At 43.8% G+C, this 13,383-nt stretch overlaps 1 protein-coding gene across 1 annotated transcript in view; it reads left to right on the plus strand.

The window, feature by feature from the left end:
• The window catches only part of LOC126024109 (leucine-rich repeat-containing protein 37A3-like), a 37,319-nt gene extending 29,575 nt beyond the window's left edge, over nucleotides 1-7,744 (plus strand). The window contains exons 9-12 of the mRNA XM_049784563.1: nucleotides 4,206-4,477; nucleotides 4,733-5,959; nucleotides 7,422-7,523; nucleotides 7,676-7,744. Coding sequence (XP_049640520.1) covers nucleotides 4,206-4,477; nucleotides 4,733-5,959; nucleotides 7,422-7,523; nucleotides 7,676-7,744 — 1,670 coding nt within the window. The remainder of the gene's footprint in view (nucleotides 1-4,205; nucleotides 4,478-4,732; nucleotides 5,960-7,421; nucleotides 7,524-7,675) is intronic.
• The last annotated feature ends 5,639 nt before the right edge of the window (nucleotides 7,745-13,383 follow it).

The following is a 13,383-nucleotide window of genomic DNA, read 5'->3' on the forward strand; positions in this document are numbered from 1 at the left end:
TCTTTCCGGTGCTCAGTCCTCTGTTCAGCTTTTATGGGACACAGAGGAGGTGCTTGTCTTCTTCTAGCTGTCCTATTAATCACTGCACCCCAGCCAGCTTCTCTTGGAGGATTCCCCTCTCCCTGCCCTCAATCATAATTAAAAAATCACAGTCACTCACTACAAATGACAAATGTAAAATGATTGTTGACACTCTATATTGAAATCAGATCTTTTTTTTGGGGGGGACACACACCCAGCGTTGCTCAGGGGTTACTCCTGGCTGTCTGCTCAGAAATAGCTCCTGGCAAGCATGGGGGACCATATGGGACACTGGGATTCGAACCAACCACCTTTGGTCCTGGATCGGCTGCTTGCAAGGCAAACGCCGCTGTGCTATCTCTCCAGGCCCAGATCTTATATTTTTAAATTTCCATTTGGTGTGTGTTATAAGAGTGGTAGTCTTATACAGTAAATATAGCCCAAACTCTATTTTAACAGGAAAAGTAGGGAGTCATCTTATACACTGGAAAATAAGGTGCTTTAATAACATATGTATGATCTGCATAGTCAAAAGGAACAAGATAATGTGGGTAGGGCAATTGTGAGTCCTGGCATCCCATTTGGTCCTTCAAGCACCTCCAGGACTAACCCCTGAGTTAGTACAGAGTCAGAAGTAAACCTGGCACTGCCAGGTATGACCCAAGAACAAACAAAACCAATTAAAAAAAAAAGAGGGGGATAGAGAAAGGAATAGAAGGTAGGAAGTGAGCTAGCATTTTTGGTCACAAATGTATATGACATTCTGGGAAAGTGGCTGGGCTCCCAAATGAGAACCTAATCATCAAATACAGTTTGTAAACTAAGTTTCTATGCAATAGATCTCAAGGTCCCTTTCCAATAAATTTTCTTTGGGGGCCGGAGAGATAGCATGGAGTTAAGGCAACATTTGCCTTTCATGCAGAAGATCATTGGTTCGAATCCCAGCATCCCATATGGTCCCCTGAGCCTGCCAGGTGTGATTTCTGAGCATGGAGCCAGAAGTAACCCCTGAGCGTTGCTGGGTGTGACCCAAAAACCAAAAAAAAAAAAAAAAAAAAAAAAAAAGATTCTTTGCAATAGATCTCAAGTACCTTTATGTTTGGTTGTTTGTTTTTGTGATTTTATAGGAAAGTCTAAGTCATGTTAGTTTATGAAAGTTTAGTTTAGACTCTGAGATTGTCTGGTTCTCTAAGCAGGGCTCTTTCGTTCTGAGATTGCACCAAACTCTGAGCATGTTATAAATCTTTTTTTTTTTTTTTTTTTTTTATGGTTTCTGGGCCACACCAGGTGACACTCAGGAGTTACTCTGGCTACGCGCTCAAAATAGCTCCTGGCTTGGGGGACCAAATGGGATACCGGGGGATTAAACTGCTATTCATCCTAGGCTAGCTCAGGCAAGGCAGACACCTTACTCCTTGCACTCCATGTAAATCTTTTTTTCTTTCTTTCTTTTTTTTTTTTTAGAAAGTAGAGACATTTATTGGAAAGTAAAAGAAAAAGAAACTCCCCAGCCAGAGAGGAGCTTAGTATTGGGCAAAGTGGAATATGGCTCATTTTGTGTGTGTGTGTGTGTGTGTGTGTGTGTGTGTGTGTGTGTGTGTGTGTGTGTTTAATTATGAGAGCAAAGATGCAAAGAAAGAGCACAAGGTACAGTTACAGTGGAAGGACAATCACCCATAAACAGAATTCTCAGAAGAAATCCCCTTGCTGATACCTTAATTTTGAACTTTCAGCCAAAGAACATTAAGAAAAATAAAACAGAACCCATGTACAATTACTTTGTCCCTCAAGTTCCCAGATTTTAGTATATTATAACATTTCTTGGCAGTGCACCATGTAAATCTTAACTCTTCCATCTCCAAAGCACTCAAGTGCTTGCAAATATTTTTTATAGAATTTTATTGACACTAACTGGACTGACACTAACTTCAGGGGCTAGGGAGATAGATGAATAGGTTGGAGCACATGAATAGGTTTAAGCACCTGCAAAATGTGTTTCCCCAAGCACTGTTGGGAGTACCTCTTGAGCTCTGCTGGGTATGGCTGGCACATGAATGTACACAGATACATACATGTACACACACACAGCCACAGAAAAATGTTTTCAGGCCAGAATATTATAAACATGATTTTCTTTCAGTGATCTAGGCAGATCAGATCATTTTACTTCTTACATATAAATAGTGTTGCTGATTTTTAAAAATTAACCTTTTTGTTGTTTTGTTTTGGGGCCAGACCCTGTGGTACTCAGAAGTTATTTCTGGCTCTGTGCTCAGAAATCACTTCTATTAGGCTCAGGGGACCATATGGGATGCTGGGGATTGAACCTGGGTTGGCTGATTGAAAGGCAAACTCCCTGCTCACTGTGCTATCACTCTGGCCCCTTAAAAGTAACTTTGAACAGTTCTCTTATTCCCTCTCAGAGGTGGGCATAACAGTAATTTATGAATCTCCATTCATAAGATTAACATAAGATCTGGGGATGCATTGAGAGTGAAGAATGAGTTAAACTAGAAGGTCCGTTGTTGTGGTGGTTCTTGGGTACTTCATCAGTGGTGCAGGTGAAGTCTATGAAAACCAGTAGCATTAACATTGGTAACCATGTTACTTAAATTATAATAGATTTTTTAAAAGAATAACAAAACGAAATGAATCATATAAATTAAGAATAAAATTTGGGCCAGAGATATAGCACAGTGGTAGGGCATTTGCCTTGCATGCAGCCAACTCGGGACAGACCCAGTTTCAATTCCTGTCATCCCATATGGTTCCCAAACCTGCCAGGAGTGGTTTCTGAGTAAAAGCCAGGAATAACCCCTGAGTGCTGCCAGGTGTGAGCTGAAAATAAAAATAATAATAATAATAATAATAATAATAATAATAATAATGTCTTTTGTAGATGAGGACTAGCAAAACTAGGAGTGTTCCGGGTGCCTAGTTACCTGTATCTTTCAAAACTCCCCAGTCTAGCTAGAGCTCTCTGCAAGCCCTTGCTTCCTTCCTCTCTTGCCTTACTGCCCCCTCTAGGCTTCACCATCACCAAAAGCACTCTATTCCGCAAACGAAACCCAGCTGCACAATGAACTTCATGTGATCAAAACTTTGTATGGTTCCCCAAAGAGAGTTGGGGATAGAAGAAACTAAAGGAAGGCAAAGTCAAAATCTAGGAAGTTGTTTTCTCTGATTTTACAACCTCAAATATTATTTCTTAAGTTTACTGAACACTGCACATTGCCATATACTCTGGCAAATTTCGTAGCCTATAGTCAGATCTCTGCCCAGGCTTAACATGAGAGTAAGGGACTAATAAACAAAGGAATCAATGTATAGTTGGGAAAGGGCATGTTTAGATGAGGATCAGGTAGCCAATGGAATTTTCTTGGTCATCAATCATGGTAGCTAGACTATCAGCACACTGAAGAGGTGAAGAGGAAAAGCCCTCTCTTTGCACATGGGCAGGGCAGGATAAAGGTATGTAAACATAAGAAGCTATAGTTGATCTGTAGAAAGTCTACTGAGCAGTGAATATTTATTTTTGGTTTGGTTTGGTTTGGGTTTTGGGGCCACATCTGGTGGTGCTGAGGGGTTACTCCTGGCTGTTCACTCAGAAATTGCTCCTGACAGGTTGGGGGACCATATAGAATGCCAGGGATCCAACCCCGAGTTGACCATGTGTGTGTAAGGCAAATGCCCTACCTGCTGTGCTATTGCTCCATTCCCAGCAGCAATTATTTGTCTTGAATACTGGACAATTTGTCTAATGGAGTCAGTGGAACAATCGGATTATTATTCTTCGTTTGTTTGGGGACACATTCAGCAGTGCTCAGGGGTAGGGCTTAACTCCTGGCTCTTTGTCCCAAGTTCACTCATTGTGAGGCTCAGGGTCCATATGGAGTGACAGGAATTGAATACAAGTGCAAGACAAGTACTTACTGTGCTATCACTCTGCCCTCTACTCCCCCAGTGGAATATTCCCAAGTATATTCACTGTACTATGCCCTATTCTGAGTAAATAGCAATGATATTCTCTTTTCCTTTTGTTGTTGCCAACCATTGGTGTAAATTTGGGTGTATCCCTTGCTCCCTGATTACTAATTACTTGACTGGAATTTATGTCTATTGTTGGTAAAATTTATCCCCAATTACCTTTCATAATCAAAAGCAAGCTATTCTTTTTTTGACAGATGAGGAAGCATCTATAAGTAACACAGAAGGGGAATTCATGAAGGTCTTACAGGCTCGAAAGAAGAATACCAGCACTGAGCTTACCATTGAACCAGAGAAGGCCTCAACAGACAGAAATAGTCTGTCCGTTTTCATGAATGATCAGCTGGACTTCAGTGATGAGAGCGACGTAATTAGCGCACTAAACTACATATTGCCTTATTTCTTGGATGGGAATCTAGAAGATGTCGAATCAACACTGTTACCCTTCATTAAACTTCTTTTTTCAAATGTGCAAAATGGAGCAAATTCTCTAGACCATTCACAAGCTAAAGAGACTCAGGGAGTGCTACAACCTGGAGCCAAAAATTCAACATATAGTAATAAGTTGAGGAAACTCCATTTTCTGGAAAACTTGTTAGATGCAAAAATTCAAGAAACAATCAACACTATCAAAAAGGAAAAAACTGCCATGCTTATACAGACTTTAGGGTCCAAATTTAAACGCCAGATCTTTCCAAAGAAATTAGAAATTGCCCATCCACAGGGAAAAAGCTTAGCAAAGGCTCCCCCAGGAGAGAGGCAACTATTGAGAGGGAATCAGATTCTCAAGGGCCTAAAGGACATACAGAAAAGTTACTTCAGAAGAGGGGGTATTCACAGCCGCCAGAGGAAAGAGAATGCCCAGCCAATTATGGAGAGCATTGTCCCAAAAAGAAGTCTCAGACAGCCGGCCCCAAAAGAATTGAAACAGCTCCATCTGGTAGGAAGGTGGCCCGGGAAGTTAGTGGAAAACTCCTTCCATGTGGAACCTTCATTCGTACAAGAGCGCAGGGAAGCAGTGCCCAATTTCCGGAAACAATACTCCCTGGGCAGTGCTCCAGCCACCATTTCTGCAAAAGCCCCACCTGTGGTGAAAAACAAGTCCAAAAAGTTACGCTACACTCTCTCCATTTTAAATGACGCAAATGCTCAAATTCAGAACATGAATTTTCCCAATCCCTCATCACACTTTGGGAAACACTTTCGCTTCCATAAACCCTACTCTCGCCTGATCCAAAGAATGCCCAAAGCCAGAATGAATTTGAAATCAAGAAAAGAGCCAGCGCAGATGCAGGCCAAGAGGCCTCTCTTCTCCGAGGTGAGGAGCCTCATAAATTCCCCTTTACAAGAGGCTTTGCAGGCCGAGGGAGATCGGGACACTCCTCTCCTGGATTCGTTTAACCTTCCAGAATCGTCAATGGATAACACGAGTGTAGAAAACAGTCATGCTCAAAGTGGGGCTAATACCGGGCATGTTACTTCGCCACACAAAACCATCAGTAACTCCAGCACTAGTCAGGAGAAGGGCACTAGAACCACGAATGTCATGCTGAGCATCAAACAATCCAGTGACACGCTGTGGGAGTACCAGAATGTGATTACGGAAATCACCCCCAGTTTCTCAGACTCTACTACACCAAAACCAAACCCCGGTGATCAACTTGAAATTCAGCTCAACCAACAGCTGCGGACCCTCATCCCCAACAACGATGTAAGGAGACTGATTGCTCATGTCATCCGAACCCTGAAAATGGACTGCTCTGACAGCCAGGTGCAGCTGGCCTGTGCCAAGCTCATCTCCAGAACCGGTCTCCTGATGAAGCTTCTGAGTGAGCAGCAAGAAGTGAAGGTCTCCAAGGCAGAATGGGATACAGACCAATGGAAGACGGAGAACTATATCAATGAGAGTACGGAGGCCCAGAGCGAGCAGAAAAAGACCAAGTTAAGCGAGGTGAGGACGCCTCCCCACCACTGACCAGCCTTCACTCAAGGCTTTTGGGTTGTGCCATGAGACACAAGCAGAAAGACCAGAGGCTCTTGTCCCCTCTCTCTCTCTCTTCTCTCTCTCTCTCTCTCTCTCTCTCTCTCTCTCTCTCTCTCTCTCTCTCTCTCTCTCTCTCCCTCTCATCTCTCTTCCCTTTTCCTCTCTCCTCTTTCTCTCCCCTTTTCTCTTTCCCCTCTCCCCTCTCTCCTCTTTCTCCTCCCTCCTCCTCTTCTCCCTCTTAACAACTCTATCTTTCTCTCTCTCCCCCCCCTCTCTCTCTCCTTGGCCACCCAACTTGACTATCCCAGGGTATTGCTATTTTAGGACAGATAAGAAGAGGATCTCATATACTAGGTCAATTAACTGTAGAAGAAAAGGTTAACTACAAGATTATAACATTTAGTGTGTTCTTTTTTTTTTTTTTTTTTTTTTTTTTGGTTTTGGTTTTTGGGCCACACCTGGTGGTGTTCAGGGGTTACTCCTGGCTGTCTGCTCAGAAATAACTCCTGGCAGGCACGGGAGACCATATGGGACACCGGGATTCAAACCAACCACCTTTGGTCCTGGATCAGCTGCTTGCAAGGCAAACGCCGCTGTGCTATCTCTCCGGGCCCGTTCTTTTTTTTTTTTCTTTTGAGCCACACCCAGCAGCACTCAGGGAACTCCTGGATTTGCACTCAGAAATAACTCTTGGCAGGCTTAGGGGACCATATGAGATGCCAGGAGTTGAACCTGGATCAGACCTGTGCAAGGCAACCTTTACCTAGTTGTGTTCTTTAGAACATATAGGGACCATGGAGATTGTTCAACAGGAGAGCTCCAAGCACTGAGCTAGGAGTAGCTCCTGAGCACCAATGGGTATGGCTATATACACCTAAACTATATAGAACAAAACCCTGTATACCACTCACTTGAGAGAATGGGGTTTTAGACTTCTGTAAGAACAGTTAGCCACTCTTTAGGCTTAAAAATAGTCAACGTCGGGGCCGGCGCGGTGGCGCTAGAGGTAAGGTGTCTGCCTTGCGAGCGCTAGCCTAGGGCGGACTGTGTTTCGATCCCCTGGCATCTCATATGGTCCCCCAAGCCAGGAGTGACTTCTGAACGCATAGCCAGGAGTAACCCCTGAGCATCAAATGGGTGTGGCACAAAAACCAAAAAAAAAAAATTGTCAACGTTTATCTTTTTTTTTTTTTTCTTTTTTTTTTTTGGTTTTTGGGCCACACCCATTTGATGCTCAGGGGTTACTCCTGGCTATGCGCTCAGAAGTTGCTCCTGGCTTCTTGGGGGACCATATGGGACGCCGGGGGATCGAACCGCGGTCCGTCCTAGGCTAGCGCAGGCAAGGCAGGCACCTTACCTCCAGCGCCACCGCCCAGCCCCAACGTTTATCTTTTTGTCTTAAAAGTAATTTCTTTTTTTTTTTTTTTAGTTCACAAAAGAAGTTCCAGGATATGGCTATAACAAATTAATCTTGGCAATATCTGTAGCTGTAGTAGTCATGATATTGATTATCATTTTCTGTCTCATTGAGGTAAGACCAATTCATTTAGATTTCCAGGATATAATCTGTCTTTATACTATAATCACGGGCTACAAATAGAAATGAAAGCCCTCTTCCTTCTACTGACACTTGATTTTCCTTTTCACTGTGAATACTAAGATATGTGTGCTTTTCATATTCAGAGATTATCTGAAGAACTGTCACAAACACCCCACTCTCAGGAGATCTCTGTGGAATTGGAACCCAAATAACAAGCCTTTAGACTTTTTTGAGAAGTTAAGATTAAGAAGACCAGACCATGGGGTTGGAGCACTAGTACAGCGTGTAGGGTACTTGCCTTGCTCATGACGACCCAAGTTCAATTCCCTGGCATCCCACATGGTTCCTGGGACCCTGCCAGGAGTGATTCTTGAGCATAGCACAGGAGTAAGCCCTGAGCATCACTGGATATGACCCATTAAAACAAACAAAAACAACAACAAAAAGAGGTTTGAAGTTGAAATAGCATCAGACTTGTGTGTTATGTGTTTGGGCCCACACATTGTGATGTTCAGGGGCTACTCCCAACTCGTGCTGGAGGAGAGAGATTGTCGCTTCTGGTGGTTCTCAGGGGACCCTGCTGTGGCAGAGCTGCCCTCTTGTACGTAAAGCATGTACTCTTACCTTGAGTGCTCACTCTGACTGGTCCCAATAATAGACATTTTTTTCATAATTCAAAAGTATTTTGAATGTGATTTGATATATTCAACACTCATTGCCATTCTGCTACTGATTGTTTTCCTCATTGACTAGAATAATCAAATATATGTAATTTCCACCCCATGGAACCTCTAAAGATAAAGATGTTATATTGTTGATCCAATGCACTTCCCTGATACTCTCTTTTCTAGTCTTTTAGACACTGTCTCAGTAGATGCAATACTCCAGATGGGATTGGGAAGCAAACCCCAAGGAATAGTACCAAGCTCTGTGTGAAGGAGGCAGGAATTAAGTCCTCAGTCCTTCCTGCTCCCCCAGAATTACCTAGAGCTACTTCTCAGTAGCAAGCCAAGAGTAGTTCCTTGTACTGCTGGGTGTGGTCCCAAATCAAACATACTAGCACTACACTAAATGCCCGCATTGGTTGTGCTAAAACATCTGTAAAATAGTAGTCTGCTCAAGGAGCTTAAGCTTGCTCGATTTGTCTTCTATTCAATTAGATACCTGTTCCTTTTCCCAGCAGGCAGCAGCACTAACTCTAAAAAAGTGATTTCAGAAAGATATCATTTGCATATCATTGCCCAGAGAGATGATTAAAAGATTGAAACTAATGGAGGAGATAGCACAGTGGTAGGGCATTTGCCTTGCATGCAGCAGATGGTGGTTTGAATCCCAGCATCCCATTTGGTCCCCTGTGCCTACCAGGAGCGACTTCTGAGTGCAGATCCAGGAATAACCCCTGAGCACCACCGGGTGTGACCTCAAAAAAAAAACCCAAAAAAACAAAAAAGACTGAACACTCAACTCACTATGCTTGCAAGAGCGCCAGGTTCTAGCTATAGCACTTACTTCATAGTCCCAGAGCACCACTCCAAGAGTCATTCCCCAAACACTAACCACCAGATCAAAAGACAATACCAAAAAGTGATTTCTGGGGTTAGGTATATAGTTTAGTGATATTGCATTTGTCTTTCATGTGTGAGGCCCTGGGTTCAATCCCTGGCAGGAAAAACAACAACCAACACATAATTAGAATAAATTAGAAGCAGTAGTGGAGAGAAGGAGAGAGGGAAAGAGAGAGAAAAAGAGAGAGAGGGGAATTTTGTGAACCTTTCACAGGCCTAAGCCTTTGCTAGATTTGAGCAACTATCTATGATACCACTAGCAAACACAAACACAGCACTGACTGATGCCAAGCACAGGGCAAAGATTTTATGTGTTGTCTGATTTTATCCTCACAATCCTCTAAGGATTATTATCATCCTTTTTAGTTGTTTTAGAGTGCCTGGTACTGAACCCATGTCTCATGCATGGCCTCATCCCTCTTTTGAAGATGGAAGTCAACTCCATATCCCACTATTTCATTTTATCCTTTTTTTTTTTTTTTTTTTGGTTTTTGGCTCACACCTGGCGGTGCTCAGGGGTTACTCCTGGTTCTAGCTCAGAAATCACTCCAGACAGGCTCAGGGACCATATGGGATGCCGGGATTTAAACCACCGTCCTTCTGCATGCATGGCAAATGCCCTACCTCCATGTTATCTCTCCAGCCCCTCATTTTATCCTTTTTGGAGAAAAAAATGTCAGAAATGTTCAAAGCATTGAAATTCAGGGGCCAGAGTGGTGGCACAGAGGTAGGGCATTTGCCTTGTATGCTGATGAACTGCAGTTCGATCCCCCGTTGTTCCATATGGTTCTCCAACTCGGGAGCGATTTATGAGCACATAGGAGTAACACCTGAGTATTACTGGGTGTGGCCCCAAAACCAAAAAAAAAGGTGGGGAGGCATTGAAATTCATTCAAAGTCAGCTAAAGAGTTGATATATTTATTTATTTATCTATTTATTTATTTATGTTTTGGGGGCCACCCTTGTCTAGTGCTGGAGAGATAGCTTGGAGGTAAGGCATTTGCCTTGCATGCAGAAGGACGGTGGTTCGAATCCTGGCACCCCATTTGGTCCCCCGAGACTGTCAGGAGTGATTCTGAGTGTAGAGCCAGGAGTAACCCCTGAGCGCAGCCAGGTGTGACCCTCCCCCCCAAAACAACAACAACAATTTATCCCTGGCTTTATGTTCAAGGATCACTACAGGTGGATCACAGAACCATATGGATGCCAAAGATTGAACCACATGCCAGGCAAGAGCCTTACCCACTGTACTATCTTTCTTTTTTTCCTTTTTGTTTTGTTTTTGGGGCCACACCCGTTTGATGCTCAGGGGTCACTCCTGGCTAAGTGCTCAGATATCACCCCTGGCTTGGGGGGACCATATGGGAGGCCGGGGGATTGAACCGCGGTCCTTCCTTGGCTAGCGCTTGCAAGGCAGACACCTTACCTCTAGCGCCACCTCACTGGCCCCTGTACTATCTTTCTAACCCCAGGAATTAGCATTTAATATAAAGAACATTTATTGCTTTTTGTTTTGGGGGGAGGGGGGTCATCCCAAGTATAACCATGTTTTATCTCTTGTAAGACTTGACTTTTCTCATTACATTGATTAGGACTCAATAGAAGTGAACAGTGGCAGTGACTAAGATATCATATCAATGGTCCTCAAACTACGGCCCATGGGCCACATATTGTATTTATTTCCATTTTGTTTCTTCACTTCTAAATAAGATATATGCAGTGTGCATAGAAATTTGTTCATAATTTTTGTATAATCTGGCCCTCCAGCAGTCTGAAGGACAGTGAACTGGCCCCCTGTTTAAAAAGTTTGAGGACCCCTGTTACTTTATATTTTATTTTATTTGCACAGCAGTGCACAGGGCTGACTCCTGATTCTGTACTCAGGTATCACTTTTAGTGGGGTTTGAGGGACCATGTGGGGTGCCGGGTATTGAACCCAAGTGGGCTGCATACAAGGAAATTACGCTCTCTGTTGTAAAGTCACTCAAGTCTCCAGACTTGTATTCTTGACATAAACCAATGTTGCTTTTTAGGTTCTCTTAGATACTTTTATTTTTCTACCTCATAGTTTTTTATTTGAAATTATTAATGTTCACGAAGACAGTCACTACGTTGTATTTCAAAATATGCAAGATTCTAAATTATGTGCTATGGTACAATCAAAGAACTAACTGAACAGGAGAGAATTCCTATTCTCTAAAAGTTCTCTCATTGGGTGGATATGGGAAAATGAAATTAATAAGGTTGTAGAGAAATTGGTCACTATGATGATACTCGTGATCATAATACACTATGATATTTTTTAACAGATTTATACTCATAGACCAGAGGACGGTAAAGATGGAAGATCGTGGTAAATATTAGTCTATCAGTCTTTCCATTACAGTGGACATCTACCCATGACTTTAGCCCTGTGATATAGGCCTTACAGTTCAATGTTAGAGTCCCAGGGCCCAGAAATGTAGCACTGCTCAGCCCACCATGTGGGGTGGCAGTTCCCTAAGCCAGCCCAGACATGCTTAGGGAGGACATCTGGTGCAGAGGATCAGAAGTGGAGCCTCATGCCTGCAAGGCATATGCTCTGGCCCTTTGAACTATCTTTCCAGTAACTCAAGGGCTACTCCAGCCTTGGTGGTCAGAATGGTGCTGGGAATTGAAGTCAGGGCCTCACACTTACAAGGCAAGTACCACTGAGCTACATCCGAAGCCTCAGTCTCTTCCTTTTATAACAAGGAATGGAGAAAAAAATGGAAGATACCTTGCCCAGAGACACATCTGCTGGAGAGTGGGAAAGAGGATAGTCCAGTCCCTACCTCCGGGCACCTCTCCATTGATTGATTACCTAAGTGCATAAGCTGAGAACTGCATTTCTTACCTCCACTTGGCACTCATGATCTGTGCACACTTACTGTCTGTAAATCAGGTTACGGGGATGTAAAGCAGGTGCATGGGGATGGTCTCTCCTCACGCCTTGGTGTTGCTCCTGGTCTTGATGCTAATGTTCATGGGTGGTTATTGTAGGGTAAAGGCTAGCAACTTGACTAATTGCACACAGACATTTACTCCAATTCAGCATCTGGGATAAAGTAGCTAGAAAGATAGAATTACCTCCCCTCCCCACCACCACCTCCAGCCCCCAGCAAAGGATGCCTGAGGGACTAAGTCCAGATAGTACCTATGGAAAGACTTCTGGACAGTCTTTAGCTCATACTTTATACTTTAGCTCTATGTGCAGTTCGTTCATTGCACAAGGGCAGTTGTCAAGGGCCTGGAAGACGAGTAGAGCTCAATATTCTGCTTGTTCTCCAAGCCAAGCTACATGTTAAAGGTTTCCCAGGAGATTTTGGGGTCACTTTGGATGGTCTTGATGATTCCCTAAAAGCATGCATGGGATCTTAAGATCTCAGTTCTTTGGTAGTTTTACTCATCATAGCTATGAACCAAGGTACCTATTTAGTTGTCCTAGTAAGACCGGAGACCTCCATCATGGGAAGTGGGGTAAATCAAGAAAGATGAATGTCTGTGTTTTCCTTCAAGGTCCTTCTTTGGATTCCTGCTGCATAGGAAAAGTTCACCTGAAAGCGAGAGTCAGGTAATTATGGGAAGAAGGATGGTACCCAGAGGCAGGAGAGAGCTGGCAGGGGGTACAGAGTCATGAGCTCCCTTCCCATTTTCTAGGAGGGCCTTTTCTGGCGAAGGCCCCTGTGGCTAAGGGATATGTACACGCCTCTTAATGCCACACACAAGAAAAACATGGCACAGAAGCTCCACGACAAAGATTCTTCTGATGAGGATGAAATTTACCGCAAGAGCACAGGGTAAATGATGGGGACAGTCTGTCTAATTCTCTGCTGAAGTCAGGAGATGGTGAACTGTGAAACTGTCCCTTTCAAGAGTGAAAGCCATGGCTTTGTTGTTCTTGTTCTAGGACACTCAGTGAAAGTGGGACAACAAAGGGGACCAAGGGAGCTCCTGAGAAAGGGGCCCAAGGAAAGAAGGCAAAACAGAAAAAGGAAACAGTACGTGAGCCCCAGGCAGCATCAGTGCCCCCGGCACCACCAATGCCCCAGGCAGCACCTTCAGCCCAGGCAGTATCTTCGGCCCAATCAGCACCTTCAGCCCAATCAGCACCTTCGGCCCAGTCATCACCTTCAGCCCAGTCATCACCTTCGGCCCAGACAGCACCAACACCGCAGTCATCACCTTCGTCCCAGGCAGCACAAACGCCGAAGGCAGCACCAGCACCGAAGGCAGCACCAACACCAAAGGCATCACCAACACCAAA

The sequence above is a fragment of the Suncus etruscus genome, chromosome 12 (assembly GCF_024139225.1).
Source record: "Suncus etruscus isolate mSunEtr1 chromosome 12, mSunEtr1.pri.cur, whole genome shotgun sequence".
Classification (NCBI taxonomy): Eukaryota; Metazoa; Chordata; class Mammalia; order Eulipotyphla; family Soricidae; genus Suncus; species Suncus etruscus.